The 25762-nt window shown below is 37.7% G+C and overlaps 2 protein-coding genes across 2 annotated transcripts in view; both read right to left on the bottom strand.

The window, feature by feature from the left end:
* Positions 1–14009, bottom strand: part of LOC103469947 (transmembrane protein 132B) — a 243143-nt gene extending 229134 nt beyond the window's left edge. Inside the window, exons 1-2 of the mRNA XM_008418032.2 lie at positions 13906–14009; positions 13694–13758 (exon numbers count right to left, since the gene is read on the bottom strand). The gene's annotated coding sequence lies outside the window, so the exon portion shown is untranslated. The remainder of the gene's footprint in view (positions 1–13693; positions 13759–13905) is intronic.
* Positions 14010–23498: 9489 nt separating this feature from the next.
* Positions 23499–25762, bottom strand: part of aacs (acetoacetyl-CoA synthetase) — a 38276-nt gene continuing 36012 nt past the window's right edge. Inside the window, exon 18 of the mRNA XM_008418035.2 lies at positions 23499–25704. Within this exon, the coding sequence (XP_008416257.1) occupies positions 25567–25704 (138 nt within the window). The 3' untranslated portion in view covers positions 23499–25566. The remainder of the gene's footprint in view (positions 25705–25762) is intronic.

The raw sequence follows: 25762 nt of genomic DNA on the forward strand, positions 1-25762 counted from the left end.
CCCCTCCCCATCGTACTCACAAAGCTACACACTCGCATCCCACATAATGACTAGCCGCAGTAGAGTTTATTACGCAGAACTGAGGGACACCCTTTAGTCTCACTAAAGTCTGCACAGACACACACGCACGCACACACACCCCTTCATAGACAGAAACACGCTGCTTGCCTATTTGTGCACGCTTAAGCGCACGCACAAACCATGACGTAGGCCATAACTCGTGGGCCCACCGCCTGAGATTTCCATATTGCTTCTGTCAGAGACGATTTTGTTTACAGGGCCCTTTGGATGAAGTAACTGCACAGGGGACCATCAATTACTAAGAGAAGAGAGTGCAGCACAGGAAAAAGAGGATGGCGAGCAAAAAGGGCAAGACGACGACAGAGAAGGTAAAAGTTCAAGAAACACTGGAGAGTAAAAGTAGTAGTAAGAGAGGTGAGACATAAAAAGTGGAAAACTGGAAGGAAGAAAGATTGGTGACAGAATAAAGGGAGAATATATTGAGTCCATTACTTGTAAGTGGGAAAAACTGAGTCATAGTTATCCATGACCTGACAAAGGAATGAAAAAAAAAAGATAGACAAAACATTTTCTTTTACAATGTCAGGCAAATTTACCTGTACAGCACATTTCAGCAGCAAAGCAATTTAAGGTGGTTTACATGATAAAATTATTCAAAAACAACAAGATGTCAAACTCAAATGATACAATATTGGAATAAAAACTAAGATTAATCTAGTCGTTATGAATCAAAGGCGAATTTCATATGGGTTTCTAGCTCTGATTTAAAAGGAACTCAAAATGTAGAAAAAAAACAATGCTGTTTTGGTTCTGATTACAGGGATGCAGAGTAGAGTAGAGCCAAAAGACCTGAGAGGTCTGGAAGATTTATACAACAAACTTTGGTTGCAAATCAAAGATTTATGAACTTGAAGGTGGTTCATGTGTACTCCAGGTTTTCTGCGACAGTTTTATAGAAAAAAAAAGATATTTTAATCTAATCTAATCTGGCAAACTACCAGACATTCTGTTTTCATTCAACACAAGTTTTCTTTTTGTTACTCTTTTATAAAGGACAGATCTATAGAGTGCTTTGCTAATGGTTGAACTGCCGACAGGTTGATTTGAGCTGTTGATCCCTACTGCTTCTCTGGTGTTACCATCCTTTTTTCCCTTTGTTTTAGTCAATTACATGAAAATAGTTGTTTTAAAAAAAGTATATGCTGAAGTTTGTGGTTGTAGTGGGAGAACATAGTTCAAGCTCACAAGCTCAAGGTACATGAACAACTTTATAATACAATGCAGTTCAAGAAATGAGGTATTTGTCAGAAATATTCCCTTCACTGGGTTTTTGTTAGCAAGGTCCTAAATTCTCTAACTTAGAAAGCATGTGCTTACGCTGGACACTTTAAAAAGGGCTCCAATATAAGGAAACCTGTATAAGAATGTAAGAATGCTGTACAAGTATGTAGGAATAATAGAATTTCTCATAAAGGCCTGATGAATTGATCTGTCACAGCGAGCCACAACACCAACCTTTTAAAAATGGACGTCTCGAGCCGCCAGGTCACCCGTCCGATTTAAATGCCACAGCAGTTCACTTTACATGCATCGGGCTTTCCTTCCACATTTTCTGTTCTAGTTTCACACCAGACTTTGACAGCACCACAGAGAGGCGAAGCAACATGAGACTGAGGCACAGCTTTTGTCCACTTCAGTGAACAGTACTTTAAGATTCGTAATGAGAAGAATTTCATTTTTCGTGCTTGAAGTATTTGGAAATGCTCACAGACGACGCTTTCTGCAAATGTTGATGGTCACCGGTGGGGTTTATTGGACTGTGTGTGCCACTGTTTACTGTGTTTCTGTGGGCCTGTGCATTTGCATATGTGAATGTGTCTCTTTGCATGAGTGGATATGTATCCATGGCAACCAGGAAGCTCCAAACAATAGATGTTTTATCAATGCAGGAAGCATAATACCTCGGACTTGTTAAAAGAATGAAATAAAAAAGTTTGGAAGTTGGATATTGATAATCAGTAATCACTCCTATAATTCCTTCAGATTACAAGATTGATTTTTACTCTTATTTATGGTATTTAAAGGTTTTCAATGGTGTTGCGAAATCTTGTCTGCAGGATCTTTTGTGTCTTTATGTTTGATAAAGACGACTTTGGTTGAACAACCTGATGCTCCTCAATGGGCCAAGATTTTAACTTGAAAGTGGAGGTGATTGAGCATTCAGTTATTGTTCTACTGTTGAGAAATAAAATACATGCAGTTTAGAAACTAGCTGTTTTCAAAAGCGCTCTCAGTTTTATTTGACTAACAGCTTGTCATCTGGTTTTCAAGTATATTTGGTTGTATTTCATTGAAGATTTTTATGTATTCAATTGCCAAGTTGTTCATTTTTACCAATAAATTTGTTGTTATTCTTTTATTTGTTGCTTTGCAAAATTTCAGTGAAATGTGCCATTTAAATAAAAATTACATGAAAAATGACTTTCTAGAATCTAGAAAGCATGCCACATTGTGTCCATTCCATCATAAATTAATATGCATGGAGGTTCCTCCATATTTTCCCCAGTGTCAGTATTTATTTAAATGTTTTCATATCATTTAGAATTTCACTTTTTCTTTGGTGGTTTTTGCATTAGGTTGTTTACTAATTTGGGTGCACACATAAACGCCTTGTGTTTATTTAAGATCATTAACATTTTGTTTTGCTGAGTTTAAGGACTGACTGGCAGAAGGTGGTTGGTCGAAAGAAAAACCAGGAAGTGGAACAGCCCATCAGGCTGCTGGAAGCAGGGGACTTGATGTGAAAGAACCTGCCTTTCTCCAATAATAACATAATTGCTAAAACATTTTTGGTATTAGGTTAATTTGGTTTTTATAGCTGTGTTAAAAGTCAAAATGTTTTAAATTAGTCATTTATGTTTATACATTATTTGTCTTTGTCTCTTTCCCTACCCCTCCTCGTTTGTGTAGGCTAGCCTGTTTGTATAAATTCCCCTGTGTGTTTTTGGTTTGTCGTCTTGAGTTATGTTTGCCTTAGTTGATTTCGTTGGGCCCATTTTATATTTTTTAGATTTGTTGTTGAAACCTTTTGTTAAGATTTTCTTTGGAAAAAAATAAATAGAAGATATTTTTTATATATATGTCTTTGTCCTTGTCCTTTACTGGTCGGACCGTCACAATATGATTTTGTTTATGTTTTGTCTGTCGGATACAGTGATCTGTGAGGGGTAATCATTTGAAGAAAGTCACCCAACAATGTCACATAATTGCAAAACATTTTCAAAATGGGGGAACAGAGACAATGGCTTTGAGAAATGCATAGCATATTTCAACAAATCACAGGTGCACACATTTCTCTGGGATAACTTTCAGTCATCTGAACAGGTAAACACACTCTCAGTGTCCTGAGCTGGATAGCGATTCAAACAAACATCCAATTTGCTGGGCAGATTACCCAGGGGGGCTTCAATGTTTGCCACCTGAGGGGGGTTGGGTGTGAGGTGACTCATCGGGAAGATGCTAATCAGTTTTTACACGCACACACACACAGCCAGTAAATATTAATTCTCGACAGAAGCGCACCGCAACTGGCAACTTAATTACACTCATTTCACTCTGATCGTCTCCCGCAGGAGCGCAGAAAGATACACACACACGCGCGCGCACGCACACACACACACACACACACACAATCAGCTAAGACAATTTGGCCCCAACACTTTGAATTAAGGTTATTGTCATATTGGATCATTTCCCCAGTGAGGGAAACTGTGTGTTTGAATGTGATTGTGTGTTTGGATCTGTTCTCTTGTTTGTGATGAACAACAAAGGATAGAATCAATCTCTGCAGCAGCACAGCATTATACCAAGATGTTTGGGGTTTTTTTTGCTTTCCTTTGGCATTGATTAATTTCACATTTTAAGTGTTTAATTTAGACTTACTTTCACAATGATGTACATTGTTTCCCTGCCGACAATAGTCTGGAAACAGACGAGTCACATTACCACAACAATTACAGAATGATTATGTTGTACACAGCTGAAAAGTCCTGGAAATATGATATTACTTCCTGAGCAAACAACCTTTTTACCATAAATTACTGGTAATAAAGTAAGCAAGAGCAGAATATTTGTAAGGAGATAGGTTTCCTCGGATTGTAATATTTAGATTTCCAGTTATTCGTGTCCCTTGTTAGCAGTAAAACTCCCAGTAAATCCCAAAATGTTTTCTACAAGAGACTGTAAAGACACAGAGCATGTGAAAATGGTACACTTGATAGCAAACAGCTGTGTGTTTACACATTAAGTAGTGATGCAGCCCAGTTTTCATTCTTTTATTTACCTTTACTAATCAGTAGGGAAAATATGCAATTCTTCAGCACCCAAATGTTCCTCAATAGCTGTGTTTCCTCTACAAATGTGTACAAAGCTGTCAATATTCCCATAATGCAATTGAGGTCCATCCATCCATTTTCTTTACACCCTTATCCCTTAGTGGGGTCGGGAGGGTTGCTGGTGCCCATCTCCAGCTAACGTTCCGGGCGAGAGGCGGGGTACACCCTGGACAGGTCACCAGTCTGTCACAGGGCAACAGAGAGACAGGACACACAACCATGCACACACACACGCACACCCACACACCTAGGGACAATTTAGAGAAACCAACTAACCTGACAGGCATGTTTTTGGACTGTGGGAGGAAGTACAGTGTAGTTCTTAAATGGCTTATGACATTGATCACTCAGGCTTACTGCTTGTAACCTTGTTACAGAAAACCTTGCACCTCTACACAGCATTACTACACAAGTCACTGAGAAATGTTTGGACAATACAGCGTCTACATAAGTTACCTAAAGAGTCAAAGTATTTTCTTTTTCCCCATAACAGCCATTTAAAAAAAAAAAAAAAGTGTCTTCTAATTGTGTAAAACCATTGAGCAAATTAGCACTGAGCTTTGTCTTGCACACAATAGAAAAACTTTAAAAATTATAACAGAAATTTTTTCTTAAGGGTGAGAAACTTGAAGGTGATAACATTGAAATGCCCAGACACTTGCTTTCTAGGCTGCCCTACCACTCTACATCTATTATGTGAGCGTAATTGGACAGGAGTAATTTCATGAATGCTATTCCTTGGACACTTGGCTAGGTCTTGACCAAAACAGTACTGCATCATGCAAACACTGGGGAGCTGATGGCACAAAAGAGTAGTCCAATGGGCTAAGAAGATGGTAGTTTTGACTGACCCAAGGCACAGGACACTCCAAATGAGCAAAAAATGCTCAAATGCAGTAAAAGAGTAAAACTGGTGCTTACAATTCACACTGAAAAACAGAACTGCTGACAACATTGTCTGAAACATCTTAATACTTTGCATTCCAGTTTGCTTCTTGCTTATACACCTGTTGGGTTTCTATCAGTTTTGCGAAAACTGGATGATGTTGCTAAAAGCTATTCACATGCCTGCATTCATACACAGAAACTTTAGTTTTTTCCCCCTATTCTTAATCTTTAAGTGATATATATTGGGGTCGGTCGTCCCCCGGCAACCCCAGAGCTTCAACTCTTGGGTTTTTCATGAAGTTTAGGAGCAATGTGAGATTTCTGCTTGGCCATTTAATTAAACTCCCCATACACTGCTCACAAACTAATCTAAATAATTAAAAAGAAAACACTCTTGCAGTGTCTCATATTCAACTACAAATTTTAAGCATACTGACCAAAAAAAAAAAAACATTTTTTAAATCACAAGGTTGATCAAGCTGTTGATCCTGGCTCTGTGTCTAATAAATTTGTCAGATCGTAAAAGAAAAAGTAGAAAATGAAAAGAACTTGAGAAACACAGATGGAGTTAGAAAGTGAGCAAACAAAAAACAAAACAGAGGGAGAAGGAGACGGTGAAATGACAGTAGAGGCAGACAGACGGATGGAACGAAAAGTGAACAAATAAGAGAGTTAGCGATGGATGGCTGCTGTGATAGCAGCAAACGTAAGCAGGACAGGGATTGTTTAGAGATGGCTGTTTGGACAGATGGTTGCCTGTGTGCTAATTACAGACTGGGTGCTTGACACTGTGAACACAATCAAAGTGGAAACTAGCTTTATTTGTTCAGCTTCACCCACACGTAGGCATGCACACAGGAAAAAACACAGCAACAAAAAAAGACTATTGGATACACATTAAACACAGCTTGCTGATGTAGCAGAGGTGGACAACCAGACACAAATACACATCAGGCATAGAGACCAACACAGAGTGAAATCTGAAGTCCTGAAAATTCAGGATGAGCAGCTCACAGACACCTGGCCCTTGTGCTGCCTTGTTAATCTCAGTTTTCAGTCCTTTTAAGAAGAACCCCAACACCTGACCTCCGTTTTAGGTAATGCAGCCGTTACTGTTTGGATGTGTTGAGATCTGAAAACTAGCAGCATTACATTGTAAAGCTCCCCTTGCTTGAGGAACTCTACATTCATTGTTAAAGGCTATTTTATTTCTATTAAAGTTTTTGAAATTTCTGTCCAACAGAAACATTTTTCCTCACAGAAAATAATAATTTAAAGTTATTTCTAGTCTTAATGCCTTAAGAAAAACTTCATAAACCTTGAACCTCTTTCACATTTTGTTGCATTTTAATCATCTTATGTATTTTATTGGAATTTAATTTGGCAGAGAAACACAAACTGGTGGAAGGAGGAGAATTATGGTGTTCAGAATCTGTCTCTGAAGCAAAACCTCCCCACAGGATGATGCCGCCACCACCTTGTTTCACAGTAATAAGAGTTCATTGTAATGTACAGCCAGTCAGTGTAAATAACTATAGGTCTGCAGTTATTAAACTCTTTATATTCTTGGATGATGGATCGAACAGCTCTCAAGAACCGTCACCACAGCTTTATTAACGACCTTTCTGCTGGTCTTCATGGTGCCGTTTGTTTAATACTGTCAGCCAAATTTACACAGAGATTCAAATTATACAGGTGGATTCCCTTTACTGAATTGGAGAGTTCAGAAGATGATTTGTTGCTCTGTATTTTATTAAGAGGCATCAGTTATGGTGGCTGAATATAAATGCCACTGATTTTTTTGTGTGTCGTAAATAATGTTGCATAAAATTTCACTCCCATTTCACAATATTGCATTACTTGTGGCTATTTATGAATTATAATATTATTGTAATGTGACAAAATATGAAAAAGTTCAAGGGGTATGATAACTAGGTAAACGGCGCTGCACCCACCAACGACATTTGCAGTTAGGTTAGAAATTATTACTGCTTGGTGGCATGTACATGGATTTGAGAAAAAAAAAATCCCACCATCCTCTAGAGGTGATGATGCATTTATTGCTTCACATAGGGGCCTACTGGATCTACACCCCCAACATGGTGCAACCATTTAGCAATATTGAAGAGCTGTATTTTAATGTTTTCTGTAATTTTGTGCATCAGGGTTTTTAGGGCGTTTTGTTTTATTGTTCAAGAGGGATTGATTCTTCAAAATGTGTTTATTTTTTCTTGTCCCAGTCGGCTTAAATTGTGAAAGGAGTTCATTTAATAAAATATTTTTGTTGCTTTAAAGAATATTGTTTGAGATTATTTAAGACAATAGATATGTTGTGTCTAATGTTTGTTTTTTATATTTGACCAATACATTTTAAATTACGTACAACATTTAAACGCAAATGTTTAAAGTGTTCTGCTCACCACAAACTTGTTGCATCTGAACACACATCAAGTTATAGTAATGCTGAAATATTTAAATGACAAAACCCTTTTAAAAAGTCCTCTTATAGTTTTTCTTTTCAGTTGAGATGCCAACAACTGCTGTATGGACAGGAAATAGTGTTCTGATTAATAAGGCTTATACAAAACAGTTGTGTGTAATTCATCAAGCTATTCAACAACGTTTCATTTCAACTCTAAGTGTTTATCTTGCATTACTCTCCGTTCATCAGGCTCCTTCTGCAAATGCCGTTTTGTTTTTGAGCAGGTTGCTGAAGAGTTTTATTTCACTGTGCAGTGAATTAGGTTCAGCGATATGGTTTAAAATCTAAATAAGGAATTCATAAAGAAAGAGTCCTTTATATTTCTTGGAATTACATCACTGTAAGGAACTATTCGCACGGAAAAGCATCATCAAAACATTTAGTGATTTACGCAACCTGCCTTCAAGGGAACTGCAAGATACTAAAGCTTTTCTATTTTTCTCAAATTATTTTTTTCAGTTTTAATGATTAGCGTATTCAAAGACAGCATTAACACCATTTTCTCACGCTACTCTTTCAGCTTTGACTTTTTTTTTTTTTTTTGCAGTGTTCAGAGAATTAATGGGCTCCGAATTGCTCCCTCACTCAATTTCTTCATTTTCAGTGAGTCCTTGGTGGATTTACTCGTCTGTTCGCCATTATTGTCATATTGCTGGATCCAGTTTTACTTCAGTCTGAAAAGTAGTTTTTGCAGATAGTCTCCCATTTTTCTCCCTGATGCACAGTAAAATTTATGGCAGCTTCTGTGATGCCAAGTCCTGCTGCTGCAAAGCATCCCTAAACCATGGCAAACCCAGCATACTAAGGAGTTGGTATATGAATTTGATTATCAATGTTTTTTCTTCTGTACTATAAATATCTTACACAGCTCTGTTGAGTTTTCCCTAAAATAGAACTCCACTGAAAATTTCAGAACTTTACCAATTGTTTAAATAGCTGAAACTATACATTGTATAACGTCTAAATCGCAAAAATAGAGTGAAAGTGAAATTGTATTGCTGTTGGTCTTGTGTGACATCAATGTCAAACTATTAGCCAATTAAACTTTTCAAAACCTCTAATTTTGCAGGCTTAAGTGAGTCCAATCATGGTGAAACCTCTACAAATCAGATTTCAAAAACAGGAATGACAACTTGCAAGAGTTTTGGATCCTACAGAAGAATAAAGGTGGTATTTTCTACAGTGCAGAAAATATTAATGTCAACAAATTAACTTTCCTTAAACCTTGACCGGAAGAACCGGAGATGAATTTTGCTTTGGTGACCCTTCTCAGTGCTTCCTCCTCCCTGAGGTTTAAAGGGTCAAGTGTAAGCTCATCCCCTCAGTCACCTCCAAGCAGCCTCATTATCGGGAAACATAACGAGCAGGGACTTGGCGAGTTTAACGAGGGCCTAACGAGGTGCTGGTGTCTGCCGTTACCGTGGCATCTGGTCACAACTCATCAGGCAGTTGAAGAAAACAAGGTACAATCTACCAGATGTTCCCTTAATTTCAGTTTTTACTTTGCTTTTGTCCATTTCAACAAAGAGACCTCTTTCATTGGAGAGAATTTTGATTGGAATTTAAAAGTTCCTTTGAAAAGGCGTTTCATTTTTGTAGGATAAACATCCGATATATTTTACACGCCATCATGCAGCCGCAAACTAGCATCTGAAATTCCCCCCCCGGCCCCCCCAAAAAAACTACAATTTAGATACATGTAGTTTGGAAAAACAGACTAAAAGGGCTTTTGCCATATGAATCCCTATAACCGATTCATGTCAAAGAGGGAAGTTTTTTTTTTTAAGTTTCCAGTGCAATATTACATCTTAATGCAAGGAAAACATGCTGCTCTTTAGCATTCCTTGAAATCAAAACACACTTGGGCAAATCAACATGGAAAAAACTGTGTATGTTGGGCATGGGGCACAGTGTTGGCTCATTCAATGAGCTCTACTAGTTAGAGATGTTTTAAAATCCATATAGATGAGGGAGAAAGTGTCCCTATTAGATTTAGTATCTTTTTAAAGTGGTAAAGAATTTCTAATTACTCATTAAATTGTTGTCTCCTGCATTTTCAGTGTTGGAGACAATCGTAACCTGCAGAATAAACTCAAGCAAATTACGTTTTGCAATTTTTATTTATTTATTTTTAAAGATGCGTTGAAACAAAATCATGATTGTTTAACAAAAATGGGAAAACAACACAGAACAAGAGACAAAGAACAGCCTGACTGCCAGTAAAACAAAGCATTGGCACATGTTGGTCGTTCTTGGTCTGATGAAGCGATGTCTTATTCCAGATGGTAAGAGATTAAAAAGTCCATGAGAGGAATTTCTTGTGATACAGAAAGCTTAATTTTTTTTTTTTGCATTTCTCCTTAAAATTGGAGAGAAACAAGGAGGTTTTTTTTTTTTTGATAAGTTCTTAAAAAAAAAATCTAACTTTTGAAATGTGTTGAAAGTATTAGAAAGATTTTCATCACAGCAGTTCACCATGTAAGCTAACTCTGGTTTATTTTTACTTAATCCAATCAAGGTTGCTTCACCTCCAGACTTAATTTCCTGCTGTTTGACAAGTTTAGAAATACAAAAAGAAGAAAAGGCTAAACACATAACCCTGAGGGGCTCCTGTGATCAGCTTGATAGAGTGTTTTGTTTTCTGCAGACCAGCAGCTGTTCTTAATGCTTTCCAAATTAGGAAGAACAACCTAAGAGGTGTCATAAGACCAAAAATAAATTTGGAAAATTTGTTTGAAAACTTGTTACTTGAATTTAACCTGAGTTGCCACAATCTTGTATTTCTGTCAGCATAGCAATGTGCCATAAAATATAAAGTTTGTGTGAAAACGTGGTAGAATATAAATGGAGGTTGTGCTGTGAGTTTCAAGTGTGTGAGAGAAACTGTGGCTGTGTACAAATGTAGGGATTGGAGCTGTTAAATAGCCATAAATAAGTGTATTGTTTCACATGACAAACAAAATGAAATTGACAAAATGCTTCATGAAAGAAAGACAAGCTGTGGAGAATGTTTAGCAGAGTAAAGACCGGAAGCACAGACATTTCCTGCCTCATTTCACCCAGTTTTACCCTGTTTTCAGAAATTTCAGCATCTGTTGCCCTGGCACCAGCCCTGGTAGCCGTTACAAAAACCAACCTGTGAGTTGGCTGATGAAGCTGAAGTTTGGATCAGATTCTCAGCTTTTGATCCAGTACCATTTCTGCTGCAAAATCATTTAAGCTGGTCAGTCCTCAACTTATTATTCTACGCTGAACAGGGACTCACAAGTTAAGATTTATGAAAAAGAAATTAACTCTAATCAAAATTTTAAAGGGCTTCCTTTCATCAGAGGACTACTTTGGATAGAGGGGTGTGTAAAATGAACAATTGGATTGGCCAAATTATTCTACAGGTACTGCAGATGATTTAAGAAACCATTTGCAGCTTTTTTTTTCTTGAGTGGGCTCAATTGGAAAAGTACATGTTTGTTGGATTAGAACTATGCAAGATGCAACACCGCTGAAGACGCATGCCATCTGTTTTCAGAGGAGAATCCAAAGACAGTTAAAGAACTTTGAGTACAAACAGAAAGATTAAAAATACACATTAAAATTAAAACAAAAATTCTCTCAAATGCAGATAAAATGTAAAACTGGCTTGAATTGTTCGCAAAATAGGATAAAATTGTGGTAACTTATTGTACATATTTTTCTAAAGCTTTGTTTCTTTGTGAAGTTAAAGAAACAAGTTCAAGAAATTGTTAGTTGTTGGGTTTATTTATTTATTTTTGTCAAAACATTTGCTGGAGTAAAACAAACCCTCCGCTGCTAAAACTGGTGTGTAGACCCAGCAAGTTTGCACTGACGAGGCTCCTAGCCAGGCTTAGATTGAGCTGCTAATCCTTCGGTAAGAGTTGGTAAACCACTACAGCTGACGTAGGCTAGTTGCCAGCTGAAGCCAACTGGACGGTCTTTTCATGACACACATGAATGGTCTCTCTCACACACACACTCACAAATATTGATAATGTAGAATGACAAACAAACTGCGGTTTGTCTAACTTTCAAATTCTTCAGAGATGCATCCATATGCAGACAGTTGCATGATTGGTGTCCAGACATGGAAGAAAAAACTAAGCCGAAAAAAACGTGGATGCAGTATACCGAGACAGAATTGGTGCTTTTAGAGTTTCTTTTGGCATTTTGGGTAAAACATTGTTAGGAATAAAATAATAATAATAATAAATTCATTAGAATTTCTTCATTTGATCAGGAACAACAAAAATGTATGAGGTAAAAGTGTGGGAATTTAGTATTTATAGGTCTACTAGTTAATTTATACATATATTCTAAACACATACACACCCTGACGTACACACACGCTTGCTAAGATTTGGACTCAGACCAGGAGTGCAACAGCTTGCAATGAATATTCAGTGAACATTAATGTGTGTAAGGGGGAAACATTTGTATAGAAGTGTGGTTGCTGGCTGGTGTAAGCCAACTCCACAGGAAACACACACTCCTGGGACAGGACATTTTGTCTAGAGTGGGTTTGCGGGTGTGTACTCCTTGTGAAGTACCTGAGGGACATGCAGGGTACTTGTGTTCCAGAGTATAGCAGGAAATCAGCACAGTAAAAGGAAAAACAACTAAAGGTTAATCTTAACAGAAAACAGCACAACCCATTGGCTTGAGGTGGCCTTCATTTTTAAGACATGCTATCGTACTCCTTACTCGGAAACCCTTAAAACGTCAGTGCAGACAATTGCCTTTAGAAGTCTCCATAATTAGTAAAACAGAATCCAGTTGTGCAATTTAAATGCAGTAAATAAAACAGTGATTGTGAATAAACTGGAAAAAAAGCAAGCAAATATTTAGTCAGAGCCAAAATGACTATAATAATTGAAGACAAACCAGAAAGACCTCCGGGTGTACTGTAATTACAATAAAATCAACCTCTAATATTTTGACTCAAGATGGCAAAATTCAAAAGCAAGCTGCTCTTTGCAGATTTTGTATTGAGAAAATTTGAAATGTCAAATCAATTTCCTTCTTCACAATGATTCTCTATTTTGTTTGGGGCCATCACATAAATCTCGTGAAAAAATGGAAATAAATGGCAAGATTATTTGAGAAAGGTAGCATTTCACAAATAATTAGAGACATCAGGGAAAAGATCTCCAACTTTTTTTTTTATTATCCCCCTCTGAACAAAACTTAGCTCAAAATCATTTTTGTAACTTTTTCCAACACACCCTTCCACAAACAACACAGAAATGAATTAGATATACAAATCGGCTTCATGGGTGCATGGGGCTGGATGCACCAACATCAATCTTTGTTAGGAGACTTCAGGAAGCATTTGCCACTCTAATTAGATGCATGTAGTTTCAGAGCTTGTTTGTTGCAGAAAACAATTTAGTTGATTAATGGGCTGATGAGATGTGATTGGATAAATTGACAGCAGGATCATTTCATCATCTACTTCTTCCAGTCTCTTAGTTCAGTCTGTTAGTCAGAGCCAGGATTCAGTAAATTAATCAATAAGTAGACAGTCGGCAGAATTTTATCAAACAATTTATAAAGGTTATATCATATGATGCACCACTTTATCTAGAAAGTTTTGACAAAACGTAATCTTGGGCTTCAATTGCAGGTGCAAAACTATTAGGATCATGACTTTTAATTTAAGTAGAAATGACCAACTTGTATTGTTAAGGGGAAATCTAAGGAAACACAAGATGGCTAAAGCTAGCAGGGACAAAAACCTAATTAGAGAATGCAGAACTGCACCGATCATCTTGCTGTAATGGAGTCAGAGTTTGTCCCGAGTGGCAAGACTGGACCCAAAAGCAGACAGCAAGTAGGTACAGAAGCTCCACTTGATTAAACGCATTTAAATATTTAAGGGTATAAAGGGACCTACCTTAAAACTCTCTCAGGGTTTTATCCATTCACCAGGTCACCATTTTGAAGAATAGATGATATGATCTGTTGATAAAATACAGTGGTAGTGAATTTAGTTAAATTTTTAATATTAAAGTTACAGTGGATAGTTTATTGGATTATGTTTCTAAGTGACATTTCAGTATGAAATAAAATGTTTGATTAAACACTAAGCAAAAAATATAAGCTTACTTTGCAACATAAACTCTGAAGTGATATTGACTCCAAAATCCAGTAAACAAGAGCATCAAATCAAGAAAGACGCAGAAACAACAAACTTCTCAGAAAACAAAAGGAGAAACAGGTGATAAACGATTAGCAAACGCAGACCGGGTGTGACAGAACAGAAGAAGAACCAAAAGGAAGTGAGGTTAGGGTTTTTCAAAATAAGACAGGAAGTCTTGATAACCAGAACACAAAATATGAAATAAATAAATAAAATTAACAGAAATGGATATAAAGTAATTAAAACATGATACGCCAGACTTTGTGGGATTTAAGACAAAATGAATATTCGACAATGAGGCAGTTTACAGGAGTCTGTAGATTCAGTTGTTTACCTCCTGATGTGATGGAAATGTCTGCAGATGTTTTCCTGTTCCTGCTCCTGTACACAGGGAATAAAAGACAAATGGTTCTATAACACTGCTTCAGAACACTCCTGTGTAGTGTTAGCTATTATAAACTGTTGTGGTTATTGTCACAACATGAGATGACATGACACGTTGACAGTTTCATCCCATAGTTACAGCTACAATACCATCAGCCGCCTGGCTTCTCAAATGCTGGCAAGAGGGCAGGAGGAAAACTTAGTGAATCACTTGGTTGTCCATCAAACTGCAACAACTGCTGCTGAACAGCCACTGGAACAGTTGTGTTTAGAAGCATCGGGGATTTGCAACAATCCACAACACCATATGATGGATTGGCAATTAAAAAAATGTTATTGTGGAAAAACACAAAATCAAGCCAGACGTAAAATCACTGCCAGGGTTTTGTGGAAGGCACAGAAAACATTGAGAGACCGTCTTGTTTTCTGTTGCCACATGCATATATTCTGAACACTAAGCTATTTTCTGCAGAGCTCTGTGTTTTATCAATGAGTCAGTCTTATAAAAAGCGACAAAGAAACGAGTTTGAAGTTGACAAAAATAAGGTAAATCGCTCTGCAGTGAAACGAACAAACTATCATTTCATGTCAAATTAAAGAGCTCTTTATAGCCACAAGAATTAGACCTGGGGGGGGGAAATACGAGAAAAGGTTAGTTTAATTTCATTCATTAGTTTTCTGTGGGCTCTGAAGTTCAGTTTATTGTTAGTTTTAGTGCTTGAAAGGTAGCATTCAAATTTTTAATGATAACAGCTAAACATTTGTCTGTTCTTATTTGCCTTATTTTTGCACATCTACTGTCCAGTACTAAGAATCTACAATCCATGACGCAGAGCAAAGGAGGACAGACATAACACCCTCCCCCTCAGGCATGGAAACACTGGAGTTGAACATTAAAATCCGGTAAAAACCTTAAACCTTCTCTAAAGGCTCTTGTTAGCGCCCCTCTGCCATTCTCTTTTATTTTTTTTGCCCGTCTATATCCAACCTAGTCCCCTTGGCTATTTTTGGGCCAATTAGGCTCGTTTCTATGCCCAGTTTTTGGAAAGATGTGTGGAGTGAATGGCCTTGAGTGAAATCTCAGCCAGGGGAGGGTGAGGACAAATTCACAGCAGGTCATTGAAGATACAAACTCAAGATGTGTGAGGTAGATGGCTTAAGTGAGGTAACTAGTAACAAAACAAAAATGTATTTTTCCCCGTTTTGCTTTCTCTAAGTAAACTTTAGCTGTTTTGTAATAATTGGACGTCTTGAAGAGTTTTTTGTGTATTCACCGAAACAAGAAAACAGCTGATCATAGATTTGAAGGAATAAGTTAGAATTCCTAAATCCAATTTAGTTGTTTTTTTTTATATACATAAAATGAATGAAAAAATTACACTAGGACTTTATGGATATGGAACATTTCTGCTTTACAAAGACTTAAATAATTATCTTTTTGCAGTAGCATCGTCTTAGTTGATAAATATGTTCATAGGACTTACTGACATAGGAAAAGCCTGTCTTAACCCGCTTTAATCTCTCATACAGAGTTTGAGATTGATCCACAGTTCAAGGTGAGGCTCTTCCCACAGCAATGCCTTAAATAAATACATCCATCATACTCAAACCTCTAATCATCCTGTAGTTTCCCTGCCTATTGAAAAAAGTCTCAAAGCATTAAATGCACCGGATTTTCTTTAGTGATGGGGATCATGTTTTTGTGTTAGTGAGATCAATAAAACACCAAGAGGAGAAAATGCTGTTCTGAAGCAAAAAACCTGTAGCACAAAGCAAAGTGCACACGTATGATGTAATAAATATACGGAATACACCAGTGGTCCAAGAAATTTGATTTCAGTCTCCCACTGCGCTGACTGCACAGACAGAAATGCACAAGCCAGGGGAGAGAGCAAGATGCAGCACATTTAAACAAAACTCCAAAGTTAATTGAGGTTAACAGAAGTTTTGGTACTTGATAAAATAATTTGATTGCACTTAAAGTGGGAATATGTAGCTATATATCCCAATCCAAAAGAAATATTGATGGGGTTGGATGATTTTTGAAAGCCATGTGTTGTTTTTCTTTCCTATCACGCTCATACGTGAGTGTGTGTGTCTATCACAGAAATCCTCCTCCTAACATACCTTAACGTTTATAGCTGTAACGTCACATCATGTGAATATTCATCTTCTTTCTAGATCACATGGTACATTGTGTACATTTTGTTGGCATCTTCAGCATTTTCACACTCAAACCATCGGATAGAAAACATGTAACTTGTAATGTTACAAGCAACATTATTCTGCAAGTGGATGACAACAGTACTAGTAACAGACCTGTGGTGGGTATTCACCCTGAAAAAAGATCTGAGCAGCCGCAAATTAAAAAGGGCAGATAAGAGCAGACACATACCTGTCGCCATGCTGAATGAGTAAACTGTCTGGTGGGTTTGTGTTTGCAGGTGGGTGAATATAAAGTGTAGGTGTGTGTGCGTGTGTGTGTGCGTGTGCGTGTGCGTGCGTGCGTGTGTGTGTGTGTGTGTGTGTGTGTGTGTGTGCTTAGTCTCTGGGTCAATATCAAGTGTCAATCCTTATCCCTGTGTAATCCAGTTCTCCTGATAACGCTGTTTTCTTCTTTGCGTGTGCGTGTATGAATGTGAAAATGTGAACAACACACACACACACACACACTTTATCCTCATGTAATCCACTGACCCTGATCAACAGAAAAAGAAAGGGAAACTACAAGTGAGCCTGTGTGCATAAAACGTTTATTTTCACCTGTTATGTCTCTGTGAATGTGTTTCTGCAGTCAAGGACACAGATCAATCCAGATAAAAGACCCGGCCGTGGGAAAAATCATTATGATACAATTAATGAACAGAAATCACAGACTTACTGGATCATTCGTAAGTAGTGGGAGGTGTCTTGATTGGCTTAGTTTTTCTTTTTTCTCAGAAACCTAGGTAAGAAGAATCTCTCTCTTTGGGTTTAATCTTTTTTGTTTATTTTCGTAAGTGGGATATTGAGCTCAGCAGAGCAGATTAAACTTTAATTCTCTTTTTTGCTTCATTTACTCCACTCTAATATGCTTTAAAATACAGCTCAATATCTTCTGCATTCACAGCAGAATAATCAAAAGTTCCCACTTTAAACTTCCCATGATATCTCGTTCTGTCTTCTCTCTCTCTCTCTCTCTTTAACAATTATTTTATTATTTAAATAGTTTATAGTCATTTTGCATGGAGCACTTTCACTTTATCACCACTGTAAAACTCTTCCCAACATGCCCAGCATCAAATGTGATCATATCTGGGTTTCTTCTGTGACATATTTAAGTCTTTAATTCAGCTTTGAGCTTTTTTCATTGTGATTTGATCCACTTTGTCATGACCTCCTTAAATTAAAATGTGAGTAAATCAAGTAACATGTTATATGTTTAAGGAGTTCTTGTGTCTTTTTATTAGGCACACCTTTCTAATAAAAGGTTGAACTGACAATTTCAAGTGAAAGATTTTAGTCCATACTGACAAGATAGCATCATATTGTCTCTGATTTGTCTCCTCTGCCTCCATGATGATCATCTCTGTCAACATCCCATCCCAAAGATGATCCATCTGATTGAGATCTGACTGCGGGGCCACTAGAGTACCGTGAGCTCAATGTCAAATTCAAGAAGTTGGAGATGATTGGAGCGTCGGGACATTGCATCGTCCTACTGGAAATAGCCCGAAGACGGGCTGATTAAAGGCTGGATGTGTCTTTTAAAAGATGCTTAATTTGTACCTAGAGGTCCAAACTGTGCCAAGATGATATTCTCGGCAACATTATGACGCCAACATCATCCTGACATGTTGATAAAAGCCAGCATTATCCATATGTTCATGTTGCTTATGCCAAATTCTGAGCCTCCCAGTGACAACCAAGACTCATCAGAACAGGCAAAGTTTTTATTTTTTATTTGTCTTTGTACAATTTCACAGATCCTGTGTGAATTACAGCATCAGTTTCATGTCCTCAGCTGGTATGAAGGATACCCAGTGTCCTCTATCTGCCTCAATGTTTCACATGCTTTGTGTACATAGATGTCATTTTTGTCCACATAACAGTTTCTCACTGGATATTTTCTCCTTTTCAAATCATTTTCTGTAAGCCCAAGAGATATTTGTTCATGACAATCCCAGCAAATTAGTAGTTTGTGAAATATTCATACTGCCCATCTGGCACCATGCCTTGTTAAAAGTCACTTAAATCCTCCGTCTTCAATGTTCTAATGTTAAATTTAAAACCCAGTCGTGCCTGAAGCCAAATGCATTTAGTTACTGCCATCTGATTGGCTGATTTGTTTATGTTAACAGGCATTTGAGCAGGTGGATCTAACTAAGTGGCCTGTGACTGTTTAATTTTGTTAATGTGTCCCTTATTGTAGGGCTGCACAGTGGCGCAGTTGGTAGAGCTGTTGCCTTGCAGCACAAAGGTTCTGGGTTTGATTCCCAGCCCCGGTCTTTCTGCATGGAGTGTGCATGCGTGAGTTTTCTCTGGGTACTCCAGTTTCCTCCCACAGTCCAAAAACATGACTGTCAGGTTAATTGGCCTTTCCAAATTGCCCCTAGGTGTTAGTGTGTGTGTGTGTCCTGTGTGTCTCTGTGTTGCCCTGCAACAGACTGGCAACCTGTCCAGGGTGTACCCCACCTCTCGCCCGGAACGTCAGCTGGAGATAGGCACCAGCAACCCTCCCGACCCCACTGATGGATGTCCCTTATTGTACATTTTCATGTTAGATGCATTGACTAGAAGTTCAACCTGACAATTTAGGCAACCTGAATACAAAATAAAAGAATATTGTTCTTCGGTTTTCATTAAAAATTTTGTGTCAATTTTGTGTCCTTCTGTTCAGCAGTTTACATAAGATGTCTTGAAGAAGCATTACAAATAATAATTAAAAAAAAGACTATCATTAAATTTCAAGACACATTTGTAAAAGTCTTTATATAAAAGTTTTTTTTATATTTAGTTTCATTCTAGTTGCTTACAAGGAACCTTGATGTCAACAGAACTCGATTTTTCCGCCTTTCTGTAGCAGTTAGCTCAGAAAGCCATTTCAGTGGAGAGTTTCTGCAACACTGCCTTCTGTCCTTCCCCATCCTGCCAGTTTTTTTCCCCCCATCTCATGTTCCTCTCAATCATCGATCCATCCGTGTTTCCATCTGTCTGCGTCAAACGCATCCAGCTGTATCTGTCTCACAATCAAACAGTAAATCTCTGAAGCCAGTGATCCGATTCTGACAAAACTCAAACTGCACCATATTTCTGTGCTGAAATTTCAGGTGTACAAACTCAAAGCAGCTGTTGAGATACAAAGCTTTGTTTGATCACCTGAACCACAAGGATTAAAAACTTCTTTGGAAGGTGCGGTTAAGAGGTGCTTCTTGTGATGGTTGGTGTTTTCGGTATCAATTAGCCATTTTTTGCTTCAATAACTCTCTGATCTTTCATAGTGTGTGTACAAAATAGCATTTTTCTATTTAGAAAAATGCTATTTTTCTAAATAGAAAAATAGCATTTTCTATTTAGGAAGAAAATGCTATTTGCATTTTCTTCCTAAATATTTGCTTTATAGTTATTTGCAGGATTGTTCTAAAAAAATTGGGGCAAGTACATCCTTCAGTAACATTCATACAGTTGAATTCTGTGAAACATGACAGATCCGGGTGGATCAGGAATTTGACCCCCCTGATCCACCCAAATTAGGTCTGAGCAACCTCCTGCTGGTAGATATTATTACAGTCATTTAATCACACTGTCTTGTGTTAGATTATGAGTAGTTTGTGGGAAACGGGTGGGAAGTGAGAACAAATGGGCAAAATGCAGAATTTTCTACCTGAAAAGGGCATGAATTAATCAAAAATACCAAAGATAGGAAATAGCGACGGACCAAATCGAGCAGCTTCCATGACATAACACAACAAGCTAAATAAAGATAGCCAACTGTAGTTGAATTATTTAAAAAAACAGTTTAAAGATACTGGAGTTACAAAGATGTTAAGTTTGAGAATCATGTTTTTACATACTGTCTGTATGCATCAGATGTAAAATAACAAATGCTTCCACTTTAAATGATCCCTTTAAAATTCTGAGATCATTTTGGAGCTTTTCTCGAACCTTACTCCGTCGGTGACTTTTAAACTGGTGCTGCTTCTGTGAGCGAGCGAGGAGGAAATTTCACATTTGTGGCTGACATGTTCACGTGCAATTCTTCAAGCAATGATTTTGATTTTTTTTTTTCCCCAAACAGACATATTTTACTTTTGCTGAGCTAATCCCAGCATGTGACCAAACTGCACGACAGCTTCTCCGGCACCTTTCAGCTGATGCATCTCCTGGCTTTCTTCTGCGAAAGACCCAATGCCTCAAGCGATTTAATTGGAAACATTAGAAAGTCAATAATGTCTCCTGGAGCTGAACCAGAGAATTTGTGCAAAGACACATATTTTACTCAAGTAATAAAAATCAGGCTTCAGTAGTGAAGAGAAGAGAATTGGTTGTGTGGACAAAGAGGGAAGCCACCTACGTTTGAGCAATCCCGCAGAAAAAACCCCCAGCAGAGCAAAGAGAGCGAGACTGATTGACGGGTGGAATTGGAGGACTATAAAAATGTTCATGGCATTCAGCCTGGGTGGCTTACATGTGTGACTTCAGAAAAAAGCTTTATCTCTGTCAGTTTCAATTCTCTCTCCCTTCTTTGCCTTCTGTTTGGTTTGACTTTTAGTTTCTAAGCTCCTTGCCTTACCTGTCTCTAGCTGATTATTAGGAGTCCTTTCTTCCTCCATTGCGCCTCATTTTCTTTTTCTTTCCCCCTTCGAAGTTTTCTGTTGCCCTCTGCTTTCCCTCTGTGGCAGTTTGATAAAGGAAGACAACCATGGAGGTGTTTGCATGCATTTGTTTATTTTTAGCTGTTAAAACTGCATTCCTTCCGTTTCAGGCTGCAAATAGTGACACCCAACTTCCTGAGAACAGTTTCGTTAAGATGACAATTATATTTTATGTTTATTTGGGGTATCAACGTTGTCTTCCACATGACATAAAAACTACAACAATGGCTTTATGAAGGCCCGAAGGGCAATTTTTTAAAATTGTTTTTAAAGTTATATGTCAAAATTCCTATAAAAAATCTACATGCTGTTGTCACAATCACTAACCCACTTTTGTTTTTATGCAGAAAAGCAGGAGTAAATATTTGAGGCCTTGCAAAGATGTCCAAAAATGAATTGTCTCGCTAAAACTACAAACAGCAATGTATGTTATTTCGATGTAAAACAATAGATAAACAAAAGTAGCAGATCATTTTGAAGGATAGATACTTTATAAATGTCTTAATTTTTGGTGGTGGCAGCACCATGCTGTAGGGATGCAATTTTTCAGTACCTGAACATACAGTGCAGTCAGACTGACAGTGAATTGATTCTCATTAAAAGATGCCTGCATGTTAGGCTGGCAAAGTAAGTCTGTCCCTGAATCTAATTGTCTTTGGCGAGGCTTTAAGCATTACTACTGGCAGTACATCTTATTTCAGTCTCGGCTTGAGCTATATTGCAGCTCGTTTATACCTCTGACTCAGACATTTAAATCATTTATTTTTGCAACATTGACTTCCCGAACCATTTTACACAATTAAAGGCAAAACGGCGTGTGAAGGAAACAACTGCCCATTTTGCCCAGGCCGCATCTTTGCAAAGTGGGTTCTTTTGAAATCCTCCAAGATATTGCTCTGCAATCGATTTCAGGGTCAAGGGTTGAATGAAAAAGAGAGAAGAGAAGAGGAGGTAAAAAACAGGGTTTTAAGAAAGGCCTCGGGAGCAAACACAAAGGCTGCAGAGAAGAGTCAAAAGGTAATGATGCTGGGAACTGGGGAGCCAGGAGTAAAGGCATTGGATGCAGACAGACTAGTACGTAACCAACACAAGAAAAACTTTGTGTGAATCGTTACAACAGACAGCTGTGTCATTAATCTGAGTGGTTTCAGTTTATTTTTGAGATTAGCACCATTTAAACTGAATGAACAGCTCACACCGGTCAAGTACAAAATGAAGCCACTGTTGTATTTTTCTGCTTTGTTATGTCCTCTGGTTTAACCGATGAATATGACTGAGAGAAAAACAGCAAAAAAGGTTCTTATCACTGATGGTTATTTGTGAATTTGGCAAACACTTTAGCTTGTCACCAGCCGTTTTCGCAAAGCGCTCAACTCTGAAATCCAGACCCCCCATCATTCTCTCTGTCTGCACTCCTTTTTTCTTCAAAATGATAGCAACCAAGACTTCCAAATCCTTTCTATTTCTGTCGTTTTCTTTCCAAATCAGATTGACTGACAGGTCTGAGCGTTCACACTTACCCTATAAAGGTTACAGGGATCTTCAAAACTGCCTAGTTTACTTTTTAAAGAGCCATCGATCAAAATGAGTGGCTTCCACACGAAAGGACTCAAACACTCACGCAGAGAAAACTTTTCCTGGATCAATCCATGTCTTTTATCTTCATCCCAAAGTTTCCATCATGAACTACAAACTTGAACAACAACACCAATCCATGCTCATCAATGATGTGTGATGAGCACGGATTTGCTGATGTGATCAAGGGATACTCCATTTACCATAACTTGGAACCAAACTGAAAATATTGATATAAACAGTCAAAGTCTTGGTTAAAGCTTCAAAACTTGCATTAATTAGCAAATGCACAAGGAAGCAACTCTAAAGTCAAACTAGACCTCTACATATTCCCCAATTACAGAAAAATGTGTTTGGGGTTTAGTTTAAGGTGCAAAAACAAGAAGAAAGTTCTGCATGCCTTGGACTTTTTCTTCCTTTTTTGTCCTTGACATCTTAGTAAGACGTCAAGTTTAGAGCTCCTATAAAGTCAGCATAGAAACCAAATCTTCAAATTTCTGACCGATACTCCTGTTGTCATGTCTAAAATGGTTTAATGTCCATTTTTACTTATTCTCGTTATACAGCGCTTTTGTCAATCTCTCTTTTTTAGTATCCTTTATAAATACATATAATTTGATATTTTCATTGAACCCAGAAAACTGTAGTCAATCAAATAACTAAACGTGAGCTTACATTGGAATAGAATATAAAGAACAATCATTTTGTCCTAAACACCAACGTAACATGGGAAGCTGTCCAACCTCTATCCTTTAGTTCATGAAAGAACCAATATTCATTTATTTAAACAGAACAAAATAACAGCACACATACTGTCAATGAAACATTGGTATGGGGGATACTGTTTCATTTTACAGGACTTCTGTGAAAAATTTAATTAATTTGAAAATATGCTAGTGATGAACAGCAGAAAATCACAAAATTCTTTCATTCAAGCCACCTACTACAGAGCATTGTGACAATCAGAAAACATGTGAATCTTATAAAATGCTCCCTGTATGTGAAATGTCACAAATTCACATTTTAAGTCAGGCACATTTCCAGTGACTGCCAGTTTTGTCTCCTTTATACTGACCAATAAAGCTGTGAACAAGCAAACCCGTTTCAGTTCATTCATCGATCTCCAACCCATACCAAAAAAAAAAAAAAGGTTTTGAATAAATACATTGTCCCTGTGTAAAAAAATTAAACATTTATTAAAAGAGAAACATTTAAAAAGCTATGACACATGTGATGTTGAAGATAATAGCTAACAAAAAAAAAATGTACATGTACAGAAACGCAGATCGATTTTGATCAAAACCATAGTGCCTTCCAAAAGTCGCACCTTTTAAAGTTTCACATTTGGTCACAATATGACCACATCTTGATTCAGATGCGCTAAATCAAGAGAAAGTACCTTATCGTTCTGAAGTTCAAGAGAATACAGATGGGTTAAGTTAAGGGAGACCATAAACAGGATGGAGCTAAAAACCAAACAATTCTGGAAGGAAATCTTAGGGGCAGCAAAAGAATGGCCCAGTCAAAGCACCAGACCTACATCCATTTGAGATTACGACAAGATTTCCAATGATTCTGACCAAGCTTGGGCTATTTTGTACGTAACTGGCGATAAAGGTGCCGAACTGGTAAAAACGCACAACAAAAGACTTCCAGATGCAGCTCCAACAAAAAGCAGTGCTACAAAGTTTCATCTGAAACATACGGGATATATATACTTGTAAAACATTTTTTTAAACCATGTATCATTTTGTCCACTTTATGCACTACTTTGCATGGATCTTTTACCAAAATCCCAATAAAATACATTTAGGTTTGTGATGATATTGAGACAGACAGAGAGAGAAAAGGTGAATGCTTTTACAACGGGCATAAGAGATGAAGATCAAATGCACAGACAGAGAATTCCCTTAAGGAAAACCTCCATATCAACATTGTAAAACAAAACAGTATGCAGACAGGAAGAAACACTGAACCAACCGAGGTTGGAAAAGATTTCAATGTAACCATATAAAGAAGTGAAAAACAGGCAGTGCTGTGAGGGCATCCAGGATTCCTAATTATCTTGAGTAAACTTTGACATTTCATGCAAGATCCAAACAGAATCCCAAACCTTTGGTTATGTTTAGACGGTTATATCTGAATGCATAATTATAAACACAAGTTCATCTTCCAAAAATATACATTAGTCGTCTTATTAATATGCATATACATTTACACACACTCACACACACATACATCAAGAAAGCGATGCACACCAGACAACAATGATCTGCTGGCATGAAGTGAAGCTTTCTGAGTATTTTTCTGCACACCTTCCCAGGTTTTATTCCTAAAGCTTCTCTGAAGCAGCATCAGGGGTAGAGATGAGAACTGCAGAGAGATGAGATTCTTTAAAGGATGATGAAAATCAAACTGTGAACGCAAACACTTAATGCTGCGCTTAAAGTTTTCATAGCAAGCTTTGCGGGATAAGCCGTCTCACAAGCACTGCTGTGCACATCGCATTACACCCAGAGTTTAATTCGGTTAACATTTATTTAAACAGCTTGACACACTATGAGCAGCAGCATAAAGACAGAATTAAAAGCTTGCCTATCGACCAGTGTACCTCATGGTGTAAAGTCTCCCTGCATTGTACCATCAGCTTATTATGCATTGATGTAATTCCCTATTATTTTAAAAACACTTGTTCCCATTTCTTCTACCCGTAAATCCCAGCGTACCTCCGTTTTCCACCGTCCCTCCCCTCTACCCAAGACAGTTTCACTAAAATTGACGTTTGTAGAGTCTCTCCTCCTCAGTCATGTATGTTTAATAGTTTTGCAGCTCAGGAATGTTCTTGTAGAGGTCCAGTGAGTCAGGGTTGGAGAACGCTCCTCTCTGTGCAACCTCCCGACCAGCAATGATCTGCTTCACAGCAACCTCCACCTTCTTCCCGCTGATGGTGTACTGCCAAGAGGGGGAAACAAAGGCTGTCATTCGAGCGGCAGCTGACTCCTGCTGTCTT

Source organism: Poecilia reticulata, linkage group LG9 (assembly GCF_000633615.1).
Source record: "Poecilia reticulata strain Guanapo linkage group LG9, Guppy_female_1.0+MT, whole genome shotgun sequence".
Lineage (NCBI taxonomy): Eukaryota > Metazoa > Chordata > Actinopteri > Cyprinodontiformes > Poeciliidae > Poecilia > Poecilia reticulata.